The sequence below is a fragment of the mitochondrial genome of Schistosoma mansoni (assembly GCF_000237925.1).
Source record: "Schistosoma mansoni mitochondrion, complete genome".
Lineage (NCBI taxonomy): Eukaryota > Metazoa > Platyhelminthes > Trematoda > Strigeidida > Schistosomatidae > Schistosoma > Schistosoma mansoni.
In genome coordinates, this window is record NC_002545.1 from 1 (window position 1) to 14,415 (window position 14,415).

A 14,415-nucleotide genomic window follows, 5' to 3' on the forward strand; every position below is an offset into this window, starting at 1 on the left:
CAGTTAAGTAGTTTATAAGAATACGAACTTTGGGTGTTTGAGGATCTGTAATAATACGGGCTTGCTGATATTGACGTGGTAGTTAAGATATAACGTTTGTTTTACACACAGAAAACGGGGTTTAGTATTGCTCCCAGCGTTATTTTATTTGTTACTGTAAATACATAGATAGTGAGAGGTTATTATAAGGTTGATCTAGTTAGTATTCCTTTTATGTTAATATTAGGCTTAAAGTTAGTGTTGTACGTTATGTGATATGTAATCAGAGGTACTGGTTTATGTTTTATAGTGTGTTATATTATGCTTTTTTTAGTGAATATAGTACTATGTGTCGTTAAGTAGTAGGATGACTTGTGGCTATGGGTATAGATGTTAAGTTAAGTAAACTTTATGTTTCATGTGCATAAATTGTTGCAGTTTAGTTGCGCACATCTTGGTTACGATAAACGTGTGAAGTAAAGTATTATAGCTTAATAGGTTAATTTGGACTGTTTACTTTCAAAGTAAGAGGTGATGTAAGTGCTTTGCGTCTTAGGCTGGAAAGTAGTATATAGTTGTCGCTGCTAACGATAATTTAGGAGTATATAATGTGCTTCTGCTTTCTTTAATTAGTATAAAGTGGGTCTATGAAGTTGATTAAGAAGATTATGAGTGTCATTTTAGGGTGGTGTATATTTATAGTTACGATGTCTGTTCGGTTACTTCGTTATCTTTACTTTGAATATGTTTGTTATTTGAAGATTTGGCGGTTTTTTGCATTTATTCTTATAGGTGGGTGGTTAAGTATCTTATCTTTTGGTATGTCTTTGTTATGGGTGTATAGAACTGTGGGTTGAGGTATAAAGAATTTCATACGTTCTGTTTATCGGTATTATAATAATTATGGTTTTGATTTAGGTCCGTTATATCGTCGGTTATATCTTGGATATTTTCATTGGTTTGTTTCTTTAGATCATAAGCGTATAGGGTTATTATATTTTGTTTTTGGGTTATGAGGTGGGTTTATTGGTTTAGGTTTAAGGTTATTAATTCGTTTAAATTTATGTGATCCTTATTATAAATTGGTTTCTGTAGATGTTTATAATTATTTGGTTACTAATCATGGTGTAGCTATGATTTTTTTTTTTTTGATGCCAATTTTAATAGGTGGATTTGGTAATTATTTCCTTCCAATATTTTTATGTTTAGATGATTTGTTATTGCCTCGTTTAAATTCTTTAAGATTATGATTGATGGTTCCTTCTATTTTTTATATGGAACTTAGGTTATATTATGGGTGTGGAATTGGTTGAACTCTATATCCTCCTTTATCAATTTGAGAGGGGTCTGGTTTTGGTGTAGATTATTTAATGTTTTCTCTTCATTTGGCAGGGGTTTCAAGTCTAATTGGATCTGTCAATTTCATTTCTACGATTTTTAGTCGTTTAAGATTCAAATGTTCGATAATAGTATGGGCTTATCTATTTACGTCTGTTTTATTATTGCTTTCGTTACCTGTGTTAGCCAGAGGAATAACGATGTTATTATTTGATCGTAAATTTGGAACTGCTTTTTTTGAGCCGTCAGGCGGTGGCGATCCTATTTTGTTTCAGCATTTATTTTGGTTTTTTGGTCATCCAGAGGTTTATGTTTTGATCCTTCCGGGTTTTGGTATAGTTAGGCATATCTGTATGAGTCTAAGGAATAAAGATTCGTCGTTTGGTTATTATGGATTGATTTGCGCTATGGCTTCCATAGTATGCTTAGGTAGAGTAGTATGGGGTCATCATATGTTTATGGTTGGCTTTGATTCGTTAACTGGAGTGTTTTTTAGTTCTATTACTATGATAATAGGTGTTCCTACTGGTATTAAGGTGTTTTCATGACTTTATATGTTGAATAGTTGTGGTATGCGGGTTTTAGATCCCATAGTATGGTGATTAGTCGGTTTTATATTTTTATTTACGGTTGGTGGTGTCACAGGGGTGGCTTTATCTGCATCTGCTTTAGATATACTGTTTCATGATACTTGGTTTGTTGTTGCTCATTTTCATTACGTTCTTTCTTTAGGTTCTTATAGAAGAATAGTGATAATGCTAGTATGGTGATGGCCGTTTATAGTTGGTTATAGTTTAAATAAGTATTTATTACAAGGTCACTGATTATTATCTATGGTTGGTTTTAACTTGTGTTTTTTTCCTATGCATTATTTAGGTATACATGGTCTTCCTCGTCGTGTAAGTTGCTATGATCAAGAATATTATTGGGTTAATGTTATAAGAAGAATTGGTGGAGTATTATCAGTTGTTAGAGGTTTTGTATTATTATTTATTTTGTGGGAGTCTTTGGTTGTTGGTAATCGTGTAATAGGATTATGAGGTTCAGGTGGGTGTGTTACGAAAGTGATGACTGTTCCTGTTCCTAGTCATGTTGATTATTTAAATGCTTCTAAGTTGTGGGTGGCTAAGCAATCTTAGGTAATCATAGTAAATAGGTGGCTAAACAAGGGTTAGGCAGTATAGTTAAAGTAGTTATAATATTAGTTTTGTAAACTAAAGAAGATACATAGTGTATAGGTCTGCTGGGTTGTGGTGAGTGCCAGTTAAATAAATTTATAGTTTGGTGGATAACGTACCTTTTGTATCATGATTCATTGAGGTATTATAGGTTATTCTATTTCCCGAAAGGTTCTCGATTTTATATAGTTCATTCTGTTAATTATAGTTAGTTGGTGAGGTTGGATAAGTTACTAAGTAAGTATAATTAGAGAAACTATGTAGGTAGTGATAAATTATTCGTGTGATCTGATATCTGGTTAGTGACTTTATTTATCGAACTTAGGGAATAGCTGAGTGTGTTGGTTATTTAGGACAGAGATATTGTAATTATTATGTGATAGGGTCTGAGATTAAGATTGTCTTAGGTTAGTAAAGTTATTTACATAGCTTAGAAGATTGATTAATAAAAATCTTGTTGGTTAAGAGAGGTCATTTAGTAAAATTAGATATATAATGATGGTGGAATAAGTAGGTTAGATTATTGATTGTTTCTTTTTTCAGTATTGCACTCAACTGTTTATTAAAAACATTGCTATTAGTTAATTGTTTAATAGTAAGGCCTGCTCAGTGAAGAAGTTTGTTTAAATAGCCGCGATTATTTATCGTGCTAAGGTAGCATAATATATAGTCTTTTAATTGTAGACTTGTGAATGGTTCAATGAGGTGTGATTAAGGTGATAGTCTATTATCTGAATTTAGTTTAGTGGTTAGGAACCCATTGTTACATTATTAGACGGAAAGACCCCAAGAGCTTTTTTTGTGTTAGATTTGTTTGGGGTAAATGTAGATTATTCATTTATTTTTAGATCCTTTATGGATAAAGGATAAAGTTACCTTGGGGATAACTGAGTAAAGGACAGGGAGAGGTCCTATTGATCTGTTTATTACTACCTCGATGTTGGCTTGTTGAACCTTTTCGGTGTAGAGGCTGGAAAAGGAAGTCTGTTCGACTTTTAAATCTTCATGAGTTGAGTTAAGACCGGTGTAAGCCAGGTTGGTTCTTATCTATAATTGGTTCTAATTAGTACGAAAGGATTATTAGAATACAGTGTTTCTGTACGCATAGGAATAGGAAGTATACACGGGTAGAGTGTGACTATAGATATTTTGCAAAAATGTTTTAGACTAGTAGTTTTAGTCCACACTTTTTTCTATTTGACCCTGGTAGAAAGTAGAAATGTGATTAGTAGAGCTACATACGGATATTATATGGTTGATTAAGTATAAATTAAAAATTTTTAAATAGTAGTAGTTAGGACTGTTAGTATAAAGAGATTTAATGATGGTTACTAGTCGTTAGAAGAGGCTAAGTCACAGTGCCAGCAGTCGCGGTTAAACTGTCTTCTTCTCATTTTATTTGTTGGTTGAAATAATTATTGAGTAAATTAGGAAGTGTGTTGGTAAAATAGGTTTCTGTTGGAAAATAATTCAATAATGTATAGAAGAATCTGAGCAAAATAGGGATTGGAGACCCCTTTATTAGATTATAAAGTTTTTGTCCACAGTTATAACTGAAAGGGTTTGGCGGTAAATTAAATTCGTCCGGGGGAACGTGTACATTAAAGAGATGGTCCGCTAAATATTTCACTATAATTAGATTTGTTAGTGTATATCCGTTTGTATATTTACATTTAGAGATAATAAGTGAGTAAATATTCGGTAATTTAAGACAGGTCTATATGCTGCTAATATTATAGGTTGTTATGCGTTACATTTATAAAAATAGTAGATGAAATTTACTCAGATTTAGGACTCGGAAGTAGGGGTTTAATAGTATGTTATCTCGAAGGTTGAAATAGTTTACGTACACATCGCCCGACAATCTCGACAATAAGTTGAGTTAAGTCGTAACATGGTAGTGCTTGAAGAATCAGGCGCTAAATTTCATTTGTGGATAGGGATGAAATATAATTTATTAGTTTATTATGATTTAATATTATATGTTTTAGGAATGAGGGTTTTTATTCCGTTATGATGTGTTATAGTAATGTGTTATCAGATATATGAGTCTTTTCAAGTAAGTATAATTATTCCAAGTGAATCTCGGTTATTGGAATTTGTTTGGACCTTGGTTCCATCTTTTATAGTTTTAGTATTATGCTTTTTTAACTTGAAATATTTAGTTTATTATAGTTCGTTTTGTTTTTCTGATCCAGTTAAGGTGATAGGTCATCAGTGGTATTGATCTTATGAATTATCAAGGGGGGCAAAGTATGATTCATTTATGACTGATTTGATAGGTGGTGTTAATAAGCCTTTACGATTATTAATGAAGGTGCCATATTCATTACTTGTAACATCTAGAGATGTTATACATTCTTTTTCAGTTCCTGATTTATATATAAAGATGGATGCGGTTCCAGGTCGAATTAATTGTTTAGGGGTAATATTAAGTCGTTTAGGGGTATTTACAGGTTATTGTTCAGAGTTATGCGGTGTGGGTCATGCTTATATGCCTATAGTGGTTGAAGTTGTAATGAATAAAAAGATGTAAACAGTAGAAATTTTTATGATGTTAGTTTTATTATCTATAGTTTTATTCGGGTTTACTTTTAAAGGTAGGCCTTTGACTCGAGCAGTTTTATTGGTTTTGGTTTCTTTTATAGTAAGTCTTTGGATATTTAAGGTTTTTAGTTTTAGTTGATACTTTTTATTATTTGTTTTGGTTTATGTTGGTGGTATCTATGTTATATTAATTTATGTAAGTATGGCGTTTCCTAAATTTAGATTATTTAGATTTAAACTGCGAGGTTGAGCAGGTTTCGTAGTTTTATTATTTTTGTTACTTGGGGTGTGGAGAGATGTGAGCGTTATGGATGAAGGGTTGATGGAGAATAGATTTTATTTATGTGGAGTTTCTGAAGTTTTAATCTATCTGTTTTTATGTTTAGTGTTGATGATTAGTTTAGTATTTATAAATTTTATTGTTGGGTTTTCTACTAGTAGATATTTTCGTTAATCGCAATTAAACTGGCTTAGTATAAGGGGAGTATGGCAAATTGTAAATTTGTAGGTAGAGTTAGTCTAGTCGGGATGTATATTGAAGTAGAGTGCCAGATATAAATGGGTCAGAGTTAGGGTTTGAATATAGGTTGTTACCTCTCTATTATGGTTTATATTACTGTTAATAATAAGGATTAAGTAGATTGAATAGTAAAATAGAATATCTTAATTTGAAATTAGGGTTTAGTGTCTTAGGTGGCATGTTTTACTACAATTAGTAATAGTATGCTCATGTAGATTAAGATAAATTGTTAGGCTGTTAACCTTAAGATGAAATTGGATTAAGTGTTTTCTATGAGCGTTATGAACATATACTCAACGAACTTGATCCGAGAGGGCTGCTGAGCAGGTTATTCCGATATAATAAATTGTAAGATGTGTTATCTTCCTCGGTAGTTATGTGATATGAGGGTTTTCCTTAGCTTAGTAGAGAGAGTGTCAGTTTGAAGTTCTGGAGGTATAGAAATATAGGAAAAGAAGTTGTTAATTTATAGTAAATGTTTATTGGATTATGGTATAATAAGTTAGTTGAATGGATTTCATTGCGTTTAGTCAAGGTTATGATATCAGAATGGTGGTACAGGTTTGTAATGATAAGTGTGTTTTGTGGTTTAGTGATGACTCGGTGTCCATATATTTATGGTTGGATAGGGTTTTTTGCATTTTTAGTTTGTTGTGTTTTGCCCTTATTTATTTCATTAATAGTTACACGCTTAAATGTCTCTGCTGTTGAGTTTTTTGGTAGTATGATTCCAGAAGGTAGTCCGATATGGATTCTTCCGTTTATTCAGTATGTTGAGATAATAAGTTACATTATTCGTCCCTTTGTTACGGTTATTCGTCCCTTTGTGAAAGTTTCAGTAGGTATTCGTTTAGGTGTGAGGGTAGGTTGATTATGTATAGGTAGTTCTTTTTATATTTATTTTTTTATGGTTTTCTTGTTTATTTATGAGATACTTGTGGTATTTATTCATTGGTTTATCGTTAGAGAGATATTAAAGTTTAGTGTAGATCATTAGTAAATAAGCAGATTCTGTATATAGTAAAGAGGGGTGGTAAAGGTTTACGTGTCGCTATTGTTGGTGAGTCTTCTCTGTTTAATAACATTACTTAGAGGGGATATTATGATATTTTGGTTGTTTTTTGAGCTAGGTAGGTTATCTTTAATTCCTTGTTTTATGTATGGAGGTAGTGTTTCTGTATTTGATGGCTTACTAAGTTACATTTATGCTATTAGTATATCATCATCTTTGATGTTGGTTGGTGTATTATATTCTGATTTTTTTTTTTTTTTTTTGGTGGGGGTAGGTGTGAAGTTTTGTATGTTTCCATTTATTGGTTGGATATATAGTACTTTTTTAGGTGCTAAGAGTTGAATAGTTTGTTGATGTATATCAGTGTTGATGAAGGTTGTTTTAGTTAGAGTAGGGTGTTTTGTATGTAGATTTTATGGTTGGATTTTGATGTTATGTGTGTTTCTGGGGCTTTTATTTAGTGGGTTAAGTTTTTGGGTTAATAGTAGTAAATGGTTTATTGTTTGATGTCATATGACTGTTAGATCAAGCTGTTTGTTGATATATATACTTTGGTTGGTAGGGGTTGATGCTTTTTGCTTGATTTTAGTATATTATTCATTTTGGGCGACTGGTGTGTTGGTGTATTTCAGTAAGTCTTTTTGTATGTTTAGGTATATGCTATGATTGATTTCTTTTCCGTTGAGTTTTAGATTTTGGTATAAGGTTATTTTTAGTTATTTTATGGTTGGTTCTAGAGTTTATGTGTTGGTAGTATGGTTTATCTATTGTTTTTTGGAGCAGTTATATTTAATTAAGTGAGTGGTTAGGACTCAGGTGGTCAAGTCTATGTGGTGTGCTAGCTGGTTAAGGTGATAAAGGGCTGAGACAGTATATTTAAATTTCATAATGTTTACTCTGCAAGTAAAAGTTGAGCTTTTAGTTCTACTGTTATTCTTAAGCATATGTGCCAGATTATATGGGTTGATTTTAAGCGTCGATTATAGAGTGATTTATGTTAGCTCTCATATGTATTGTTATAAAGCTGATAGTCTTTTGAGGTCCATGTTTCGGCCGTGGAGTTGGTAACTGATCATGTTACTATCAGTATGCTCTGATAAATAGTAGATTGTATTTTTAATGTTGATAGGTGTAGTTTTATTGTCGTTAATTTTTATTCTTTCAGTGTTAGTATTTCAGGGTGGTGTGGTTAGATACAGTTTGGGTAGGGCTTATCTTTTTTTCGGGGATATAAGGTTGCATTTTTCTAGTGGAATTAGTAGTAGAATGCTTTTGATGCTTTTATGTTGCAGGATACTTTCTTTGTGTTATGCTTTTCATTATTTGGATGAGTATAGATATGGAAAGATTTTAGCTGTGAGGATGTTTATGTTTAGTACTGTGATGGTAGTTCTTGTATTGAGTTATGAGGTAGTCTCGACTCTTATATTATGAGAATATCTTGGGTTAGTTAGTTTTTTGCTAATATTGTATTATGGGGTGTGGAGGTGTTATCGGGGTGGAGTAGTGACTTTAGTTTCGTCTCGGTTTGGTGATGTAGCTTTATTCTTTTTGTTAGCATTTTATATAACTGGGAGCGGCAGTTCCTGTTTAGTTTCGTTGTGTATATTATTAGTGGTAGCTACTAAGAGGGCTCTGTTTCCTTTTTCGAGTTGATTATTAGAGGCAATGCGTGCTCCCACTCCGGTTAGTTCGTTAGTACATTCCTCTACTTTAGTGGCTGCTGGGATATGATTTTATTTAGAGTATAGGCAAGTAATGAAATGTTTTGAGGGTTGTAGGTTGTTGTATAGTTTTAGTATGGCTTGTGCTCTGTTAACTATACTGATTAGGGGTACGTATTCTTTAATTTGTAATGATATAAAGCAGTCAATAGCCTTATCTACTTGTAGTAATATTTCATGAGTCGTAGTGATGATGTTATTGGGTGAGTATGATTTGGGGTTGGTTCAATTGGTGATTCATGGATTAAGTAAGTGTTTAGTTTTTATTTTGGTTGGTGATTATATTTCTGGGGGTTTTGGTGGGCAGAAAGTTAATCAGGTGATGGTGAGTTTTTTAGGTTGCTTACGTGAGTTTGTATATTTATTCACTTTATTATTTGGTCTTTCTGGATTTCCTTTTATTCGTATATATTTTAGTAAGCATGCTTTTATTAGTAGAATTGGTGGGTATAAAGTATTTAAAGTGTGTTTAGTGATTGTTATAATATTATGTGTTTTATTATCTGTAGTTTATAGTTTGCGACTATTTTTTCTTTTTGATGGAGGGGGGGTCAGAAAAGTGATTAGGATTCGTCGGTTTTATTCAATTAGCTTATATTTACCCTTATTAAGTTCTGTGTTAGGCTATAGCTATTTATTTAGGTTAGTGGTTGGTTATACTGATTTATTTTGTTATCAGTCAATGTTGTTGTCGGTGGTATACATAGTTGGATTGATAGTTGGATTTGGTTTTGTGGTTGGTTACTGGAAGATAAGTGGATGTGATAAATTTGGCGGGATGAATAGCTTAGTGGTTTTATTTAAAGGGTTGATGTATACTTTTTCAGATTTGATTAGTTTTGTAGTATTTCGTTGAGAGATAGCTTTATTTAATTACTTGTATCGATTGTTAAGGAGATTAGTGTTGGGTTGATACATGGGTTTAGTAGTATTGGTTTTGAGAATTTTAATGTTGGTAGTGATAGTACTTAGTATATAGAAGTGAGTAGTGGGAGTGTTATAATTTACTAGGTGTATAAAGTTTAGATGGTTTAATAATGGTAGTATAAGTAAATATACTTTCTTTCCAAGTAAGTGATCTTTAATTTCATGAAGTCATTATATTAATAGATGTACAGTAAGTGAGTTACTTTTCTTTAGTAAATTTAGTATTATTTTTTGCGGTGCTTCCTTGCATATTTTTTTATCATCCGTTTATTATGACAGTTGTTTTGTGTGTATGAGTTTACTTGTTTCGCAAGTATGTAGTTTGAGATATATTTATGTTACGGATTAGTTGTAAGATGGCGTTTTGGTTGTTTTTAGCTAGGGAGTTAATTGTTTTTCTTACTATAATTTTTTGTTGTTTTTGGTATATTAAGGGTTCTAGCGTTGCAATTTCTTATCCATTAGGTATTCCTATTCTAGAAACCTACTTGTTGATAATGTCTTCTTTTTTTATTTCTGCTTTTCATAGAAATTTGGCTAGTGTAAAAGGTCGTATCTTTGTTTATTTATCACTTGTTTGTTCCTTATTATTTATTTTTTTTGCTGTGGATGAATTTTTGAATAGTGTAGTTAATTCTTTGTGTGATCCATATTATGCGAGTTGTTTTATGTTGGTTGGATTACATCTCAGGCATGTTATTTTAGGTAGGTTTGGTTTATATGAGTTATCAGGTTTTCAGTTGTCTAGATTTATTCGTTGGAAGAATAAAATGTTAATAGTGTATTGACATTTTGTTGATTATATATGACTCTTGGTTTATTTAGTAGTATATATAGTTCATTTATAGTTTAATATGATTTAATTTGGTTTGCTAATCTATTGTAGTTTGAGAGCAAGTAGATTTTTCGTGTCTAAAGAGTTATGTTAAATAACGGTTAGTAGTATGGTCTTTTAGGTTAAGCTTAAACTTTCAATTTGTGGTGTTGAAGATCTATTAGTATAAGATAGTTAGATCAGGTCGGTTATATTAGTTGTGAAGAAGTTAATAGTGGGTAAATTGGTGGATCTTCCTATATCTATTGGGTTAAAATATTATTGATGTGTTGGTTTTATTTTAGGGATTTTCATGGTGGTACAGGTTATAAGTGGGGTTGTACTATCTTTATTCTATAGTTCGATTAGTAGGTTTAGGTTTTTGGTATGAGCTGACGATAATTTGTTTTCTTGATTTGTTCGTTATTTACATATTTGAGGTGTAAGTGTGATGTTTTTTTTATTATATGTTCATATAGGTCGTGGGTTATATTATAGAAGGTATAATAAGGTAGCTGTGTGAAGTTCTGGTTTTTTGCTCTATTTATTAATAATGATTGAAGCTTTTTTGGGGTATATTTTACCTTGGCATCAGATGTCCTATTGGGCTGCTACAGTGTTAACTTCTGTTATTTTGAGAATTCCTCTTTTTGGTTCGTTACTGTATACTTATATAGTTGGTGGGTATTCAGTTACTGTTACTGAGACTTTACTGCGATTTTTTCCAATGCATGTTGTTTTGGGTATAATAATATTAGTTCTAGTCTTATTTCATTTATATTATTTGCATTCGGTTGGTTCGAGAATGCCTTTGTATATCAGTGATAGATATAGTGATTGTGTTTACTTTCATAAGTATTATTCTATAAAGGATGTATTTGTAATAGTTGGAGTTTTTGTAATGTTATTAACATGTATGTTTGTAGTTCCTCATTGTGTGTTAGATTGTGAATCTTTTATCGAGGCTAAATTTTTGGTTACTCCGGAGAATATAAAGCCTGAGTGGTATTTCTTATTATATTATGCTATGCTTCGATCTGTTAATTCTAAGTTGGGTGGTTTATTAATTGTTTTGATTTTTCTGTTCGTTTTATGGTTGCCGAGTAGTAAAATAAGTTGTATATATTCTGTTTTTCGGCAGGTTAAATTTTGATTGTTACTAAGGTTCTGTGTAGGGTTAGGGTATATTGGTGCTTGTCATGCTGAATATCCTTATAATCTCATAGCTCAATATTATAGATTTCTGGTGTTGTTTTTATTAACAATTTTTAAGTTTTCAAGTTTTGTTCCGTTACATTATTTTCATATAGCGTAGTCTGTGGTTAAGAAATGATAGGTATTGTATTATTGGGTGGTGGATTATTTATATTAAGCTTGTTATTGTGTCAGTTTCGTTTATTTAAATATATAATTATAGTTGAGAGATTTAAAGTTATCGTGTTATTAGTAAGTTTATTAGATAGAATTAATGGTTGTCGTATGATATTTGTTACGATAATGAGGCTTTTTGTGATAGAAATATCATTAATGTTAATAATTGTAGGTGTAGAGATAAAGGAGGGATGTTTGCGGGTTTCTATTGGTTTATAAAGGGTTTAATTTACAGGTTACTGTTAGGATTGATTGTGTGGTGTCATCAGTATTGTATAGGACTATCCTATTCAAGGATAAAAATTTGTTTAATAAATGGTTTATTTATACGTGATTGTCTGAGGTTTTTAATGGTATTGTTAGTTGTCACTATAGTTTGAGCTTTTGTAGTGATGGGTTTATCAAGTATGGTGTTATATTTAAGAATGATTAGAGCTATAATAGTATCAGTTGTAAATAAAGCTCTGTTGTTTTGATTTTTTTATGAACTTTCAATTATTAGTGCTTTGTATTTATTAGTTAAGAAAAGATTATATCCTGAGCGTTATGTCGCTAGATGATATATGATTGGATATGTGTTGTTAAGGGGTGTTCCGTTATTGATTTGTATTCTTTTAGTTAGCTTAAGTGAGGGGGGGTTTAAAATATTATGTTGAGGTAATGATAATAACGAGTTAAGATTACTTTATTTCATAATGGTTATAATGTTTTGTACAAAGATTCCGTTAGTTCCTTTTCACAGATGGCTGCCCATAGTTCATGCTGAAGCTAGTAGACCAGTCAGAGTGGTATTAAGAGGATATATAATGAAGTTAGGTATAGTAGGTGTACTTCGGGTATGTAGTAGATGGTTAGTTAACAATTATGTATCTAGTGTAGTTGCAGTAATTTTTATGGTTAGTCTAGTATTTATGTGTTGAGCTTATGCTGAAGTTGATTCTAAGCGTTGATTGGCTGTTTTGAGTTTGTTACATATAGTGGTGAGGGTTGTAATATTGATTTTTGGTGAGTATAATACGGATTTAATTAGTTTGTTGTATCTTTATGGTCATGGGTGTTCTGTAAGTGCAATGTTTATATTTATATGATGAGGCTATAGGTGCATATTGTCTCGAAGATGATTAATTTTATCAACTGTATTTTGTTCGGTTATTTTCATTCAGGTAGTAAGTGTCATGGTATTTATGGGTGCATCGAGTTTTCCCCCAACTTTACAGTTTTTTGGAGAAGTGGGAGTGGCCGTTATAAGTTTATTAAGACAGGATTTTGTATTGATTTTATCAGCAGTCATGATTTTGTTTGGGGGTAGATTGTTAGGATTAATGGTATTAGGTTTAGTTATAAATTCATTATTAGACAGGAAAGGTATTATAGTAATGGGTATAAAAGGTTTACTAGTTTATGTTATTTACTTTATGTTTATAGGACTGTTAATGTTTATGGTAGTTTAAGTTTATCGTAGATTCTAGTTTATTAATAGAAAAACTAAGTGTTTAGCATACTTCGTTTTGGTTGAAGAGGAGGTTCGTGGAACCAGTTTTTGTGTAATAGACCGTAGATTAAGGGGTCTGATAGTAACTTAATATAGAGTATTGGATTCTTAATTCAAGGGTGTCGAGTATATTGCGACCTGTCGGATATAAAGTTGCTTGTATGAGTAGTAGTCTGTTAGCTTTATTAATAGTAGCATTTTTTTTTACTTTAATCATAGGATCTATAACATTTTATGTTTTAGGATTTAGATTTTCATTAGATCACTATATTAGACTTAAGGAGTGGTATAGTAGATTTGAGTGCGGGTTTCTGAGGCATGGTTACAAAGAGAATTTTTTTAGGTTTTCTTACTTAAATTTATTAGTATTATTTGTAGTATTCGATTTGGAAGTTTCTTTATTGCTAAAAGTCGTATTTGATGGGATTTGGTTTTATACATATTGATGTTATTTCTTTTTTTTCTTTTTTGTTTTTTTTTGTTATTTGATAGAGGTAGGTTTTGGGTATATAAAGTGGATGTAGTATTTGTTTTGAGTGAAGGGATACATTTAGTTTAATTGAGAATGGAAGCTTGTCATGCTTTAGGTAACTCTGTAGTATATCCAGTTAGTGTATGATGCGTGAATAGATATATGCTTATTTATGAATTGGTAGTTTTGATAGAAGGTTTGATAATGATTTTATTACTAGTGTCATTTTATATCTTGGGAGAGCGTAAGATTTTATCTTATATTCAGTTGCGTAAGGGTCCAAATAAGGTTGGTTTATGTGGATTGGTACAGAGTTTTGCTGATTTTTTAAAGTTACTGAGAAAGGTGAAAGTGCATGGTTTCAATTTTCGAAGGTGATTTTCAGTATTTGGGTGTATAGTTATGGTAGTATGTTTTTTAGTTAGGGTTGAGATTTACGGAATGTTTCAAAGTGGTATCGATAGGTGGTATGCGTTATTATATTTTTTAGTTGTTTTTTCTTTTTTGGGTTATGGTATACTGTTATTAGGGTGATGTTCATGATCTAAGTATAGGTTAATAAGGTGTATTCGGGTTTCTTTTTCTAAAGTGATGTTTGAAATGATATTTATGTGTATATTAATCTTGTTTGGTTATTTATATTTTGGTTATGGTGATCCTGGTATAAGGAGTGTTTTAGTGTTAATTGTTCCCATAGGTTTTTTATGTTGATTAGTAGTTTTAGTGAGTGAGAATAATCGTACGCCTTTAGATTATGGGGAGTGTGAGAGTGAGCTTGTGAGAGGTGTAACAGTAGAGTATAGAAGTGTATTGTTCTTAGTAATATTTGCTTGTGAATATGCTATGATGTTTATTTTTAGATGAATTAGGTCATTTGTTTTTTGGGGTAGAAGATGTATAATAATAGTGTTACATTTGATTTTGTTTATAATGATGCGTGGGTCTTTTCCTCGTGTTCGTTTTGATAGGTTTGTGCAATTAGTTTGGGAGTATAGTGTAATAATGGTTGTATCATACTTAGTTGTATTGTTTGGGTTATAG

General features: G+C 31.5%; 12 protein-coding genes and 25 non-coding genes across 37 annotated transcripts; all 37 read left to right on the forward strand. All coding sequences in view use genetic code 9, as the record gives it.

Moving 5' to 3' along the window:
* Positions 1-68, forward strand: KEF69_t01. The gene has a single exon. It is a non-coding gene; the product is annotated as a tRNA-Pro (tRNA).
* Positions 69-72: 4 nt separating this feature from the next.
* On the forward strand, positions 73-142 carry KEF69_t02. The gene has a single exon. It is a non-coding gene; the product is annotated as a tRNA-Val (tRNA).
* A 224-nt stretch (positions 143-366) lies between these two features.
* Positions 367-436, forward strand: KEF69_t03. Its single transcript has one exon. It is a non-coding gene; the product is annotated as a tRNA-Met (tRNA).
* A 31-nt stretch (positions 437-467) lies between these two features.
* KEF69_t04 lies at positions 468-539 on the forward strand. The gene has a single exon. It is a non-coding gene; the product is annotated as a tRNA-Trp (tRNA).
* Positions 540-604, forward strand: KEF69_t05. The gene has a single exon. It is a non-coding gene; the product is annotated as a tRNA-Ser (tRNA).
* Positions 605-923: 319 nt separating this feature from the next.
* On the forward strand, positions 924-2,456 carry COX1 (cytochrome c oxidase subunit I; the record flags this gene model as incomplete). Its single annotated transcript has 1 exon — positions 924-2,456. A coding segment is annotated over one exon (1,533 nt), but the record flags the coding sequence as incomplete, so codon positions are not given.
* Positions 2,457-2,490: 34 nt separating this feature from the next.
* On the forward strand, positions 2,491-2,564 carry KEF69_t06. The gene has a single exon. It is a non-coding gene; the product is annotated as a tRNA-Thr (tRNA).
* Positions 2,565-3,619, forward strand: KEF69_r02. The gene has a single exon. It is a non-coding gene; the product is annotated as a l-rRNA (ribosomal RNA).
* On the forward strand, positions 3,620-3,679 carry KEF69_t07. Its single transcript has one exon. It is a non-coding gene; the product is annotated as a tRNA-Cys (tRNA).
* Positions 3,626-3,685, forward strand: KEF69_t08. Its single transcript has one exon. It is a non-coding gene; the product is annotated as a tRNA-Cys (tRNA).
* Positions 3,686-4,437, forward strand: KEF69_r01. Its single transcript has one exon. It is a non-coding gene; the product is annotated as a s-rRNA (ribosomal RNA).
* On the forward strand, positions 4,438-5,031 carry COX2 (cytochrome c oxidase subunit II). The gene has a single exon. It carries the CDS (start codon positions 4,438-4,440, stop codon positions 5,029-5,031), a length of 594 nt encoding a protein of 197 aa, NP_066206.2.
* A 15-nt stretch (positions 5,032-5,046) lies between these two features.
* ND6 (NADH dehydrogenase subunit 6) lies at positions 5,047-5,496 on the forward strand. Its single transcript has one exon. The coding sequence runs from the start codon at positions 5,047-5,049 to the stop codon at positions 5,494-5,496; it is 450 nt and encodes a 149-aa protein (NP_066207.2).
* Positions 5,497-5,506: 10 nt separating this feature from the next.
* On the forward strand, positions 5,507-5,571 carry KEF69_t09. Its single transcript has one exon. It is a non-coding gene; the product is annotated as a tRNA-Tyr (tRNA).
* Positions 5,572-5,581: 10 nt separating this feature from the next.
* On the forward strand, positions 5,582-5,646 carry KEF69_t10. Its single transcript has one exon. It is a non-coding gene; the product is annotated as a tRNA-Leu (tRNA).
* Positions 5,647-5,690: 44 nt separating this feature from the next.
* KEF69_t11 lies at positions 5,691-5,750 on the forward strand. The gene has a single exon. It is a non-coding gene; the product is annotated as a tRNA-Ser (tRNA).
* Positions 5,751-5,767: 17 nt separating this feature from the next.
* On the forward strand, positions 5,768-5,841 carry KEF69_t12. Its single transcript has one exon. It is a non-coding gene; the product is annotated as a tRNA-Asn (tRNA).
* Positions 5,842-5,869: 28 nt separating this feature from the next.
* KEF69_t13 lies at positions 5,870-5,931 on the forward strand. Its single transcript has one exon. It is a non-coding gene; the product is annotated as a tRNA-Ile (tRNA).
* Positions 5,932-5,952: 21 nt separating this feature from the next.
* Positions 5,953-6,017, forward strand: KEF69_t14. The gene has a single exon. It is a non-coding gene; the product is annotated as a tRNA-Phe (tRNA).
* A 20-nt stretch (positions 6,018-6,037) lies between these two features.
* ATP6 (ATP synthase F0 subunit 6) lies at positions 6,038-6,559 on the forward strand. Its single transcript has one exon. The coding sequence runs from the start codon at positions 6,038-6,040 to the stop codon at positions 6,557-6,559; it is 522 nt and encodes a 173-aa protein (NP_066208.2).
* Positions 6,560-6,592: 33 nt separating this feature from the next.
* Positions 6,593-7,432, forward strand: ND2 (NADH dehydrogenase subunit 2). The gene has a single exon. The coding sequence runs from the start codon at positions 6,593-6,595 to the stop codon at positions 7,430-7,432; it is 840 nt and encodes a 279-aa protein (NP_066209.2).
* Positions 7,433-7,440: 8 nt separating this feature from the next.
* On the forward strand, positions 7,441-7,507 carry KEF69_t15. Its single transcript has one exon. It is a non-coding gene; the product is annotated as a tRNA-Ala (tRNA).
* Positions 7,508-7,514: 7 nt separating this feature from the next.
* Positions 7,515-7,587, forward strand: KEF69_t16. The gene has a single exon. It is a non-coding gene; the product is annotated as a tRNA-Leu (tRNA).
* A 9-nt stretch (positions 7,588-7,596) lies between these two features.
* On the forward strand, positions 7,597-7,664 carry KEF69_t17. The gene has a single exon. It is a non-coding gene; the product is annotated as a tRNA-Arg (tRNA).
* A 29-nt stretch (positions 7,665-7,693) lies between these two features.
* ND5 (NADH dehydrogenase subunit 5) lies at positions 7,694-9,277 on the forward strand. The gene has a single exon. It carries the CDS (start codon positions 7,694-7,696, stop codon positions 9,275-9,277), a length of 1,584 nt encoding a protein of 527 aa, NP_066210.2.
* Positions 9,278-9,332: 55 nt separating this feature from the next.
* KEF69_t18 lies at positions 9,333-9,401 on the forward strand. The gene has a single exon. It is a non-coding gene; the product is annotated as a tRNA-Gly (tRNA).
* Positions 9,402-9,419: 18 nt separating this feature from the next.
* Positions 9,420-10,073, forward strand: COX3 (cytochrome c oxidase subunit III). Its single transcript has one exon. It carries the CDS (start codon positions 9,420-9,422, stop codon positions 10,071-10,073), a length of 654 nt encoding a protein of 217 aa, NP_066211.2.
* A 23-nt stretch (positions 10,074-10,096) lies between these two features.
* Positions 10,097-10,167, forward strand: KEF69_t19. The gene has a single exon. It is a non-coding gene; the product is annotated as a tRNA-Glu (tRNA).
* Positions 10,168-10,171: 4 nt separating this feature from the next.
* On the forward strand, positions 10,172-10,242 carry KEF69_t20. The gene has a single exon. It is a non-coding gene; the product is annotated as a tRNA-His (tRNA).
* A 17-nt stretch (positions 10,243-10,259) lies between these two features.
* CYTB (cytochrome b) lies at positions 10,260-11,354 on the forward strand. Its single transcript has one exon. The coding sequence runs from the start codon at positions 10,260-10,262 to the stop codon at positions 11,352-11,354; it is 1,095 nt and encodes a 364-aa protein (NP_066212.2).
* Positions 11,355-11,368: 14 nt separating this feature from the next.
* ND4L (NADH dehydrogenase subunit 4L) lies at positions 11,369-11,629 on the forward strand. Its single transcript has one exon. The coding sequence runs from the start codon at positions 11,369-11,371 to the stop codon at positions 11,627-11,629; it is 261 nt and encodes an 86-aa protein (NP_066213.2).
* Positions 11,602-12,861, forward strand: ND4 (NADH dehydrogenase subunit 4). Its single transcript has one exon. The coding sequence runs from the start codon at positions 11,602-11,604 to the stop codon at positions 12,859-12,861; it is 1,260 nt and encodes a 419-aa protein (NP_066214.2).
* A 29-nt stretch (positions 12,862-12,890) lies between these two features.
* On the forward strand, positions 12,891-12,953 carry KEF69_t21. Its single transcript has one exon. It is a non-coding gene; the product is annotated as a tRNA-Gln (tRNA).
* A 25-nt stretch (positions 12,954-12,978) lies between these two features.
* On the forward strand, positions 12,979-13,048 carry KEF69_t22. Its single transcript has one exon. It is a non-coding gene; the product is annotated as a tRNA-Lys (tRNA).
* A 15-nt stretch (positions 13,049-13,063) lies between these two features.
* Positions 13,064-13,426, forward strand: ND3 (NADH dehydrogenase subunit 3). The gene has a single exon. The coding sequence runs from the start codon at positions 13,064-13,066 to the stop codon at positions 13,424-13,426; it is 363 nt and encodes a 120-aa protein (NP_066215.2).
* A 20-nt stretch (positions 13,427-13,446) lies between these two features.
* Positions 13,447-13,520, forward strand: KEF69_t23. The gene has a single exon. It is a non-coding gene; the product is annotated as a tRNA-Asp (tRNA).
* A 16-nt stretch (positions 13,521-13,536) lies between these two features.
* ND1 (NADH dehydrogenase subunit 1) lies at positions 13,537-14,415 on the forward strand. Its single transcript has one exon. The coding sequence runs from the start codon at positions 13,537-13,539 to the stop codon at positions 14,413-14,415; it is 879 nt and encodes a 292-aa protein (NP_066216.3).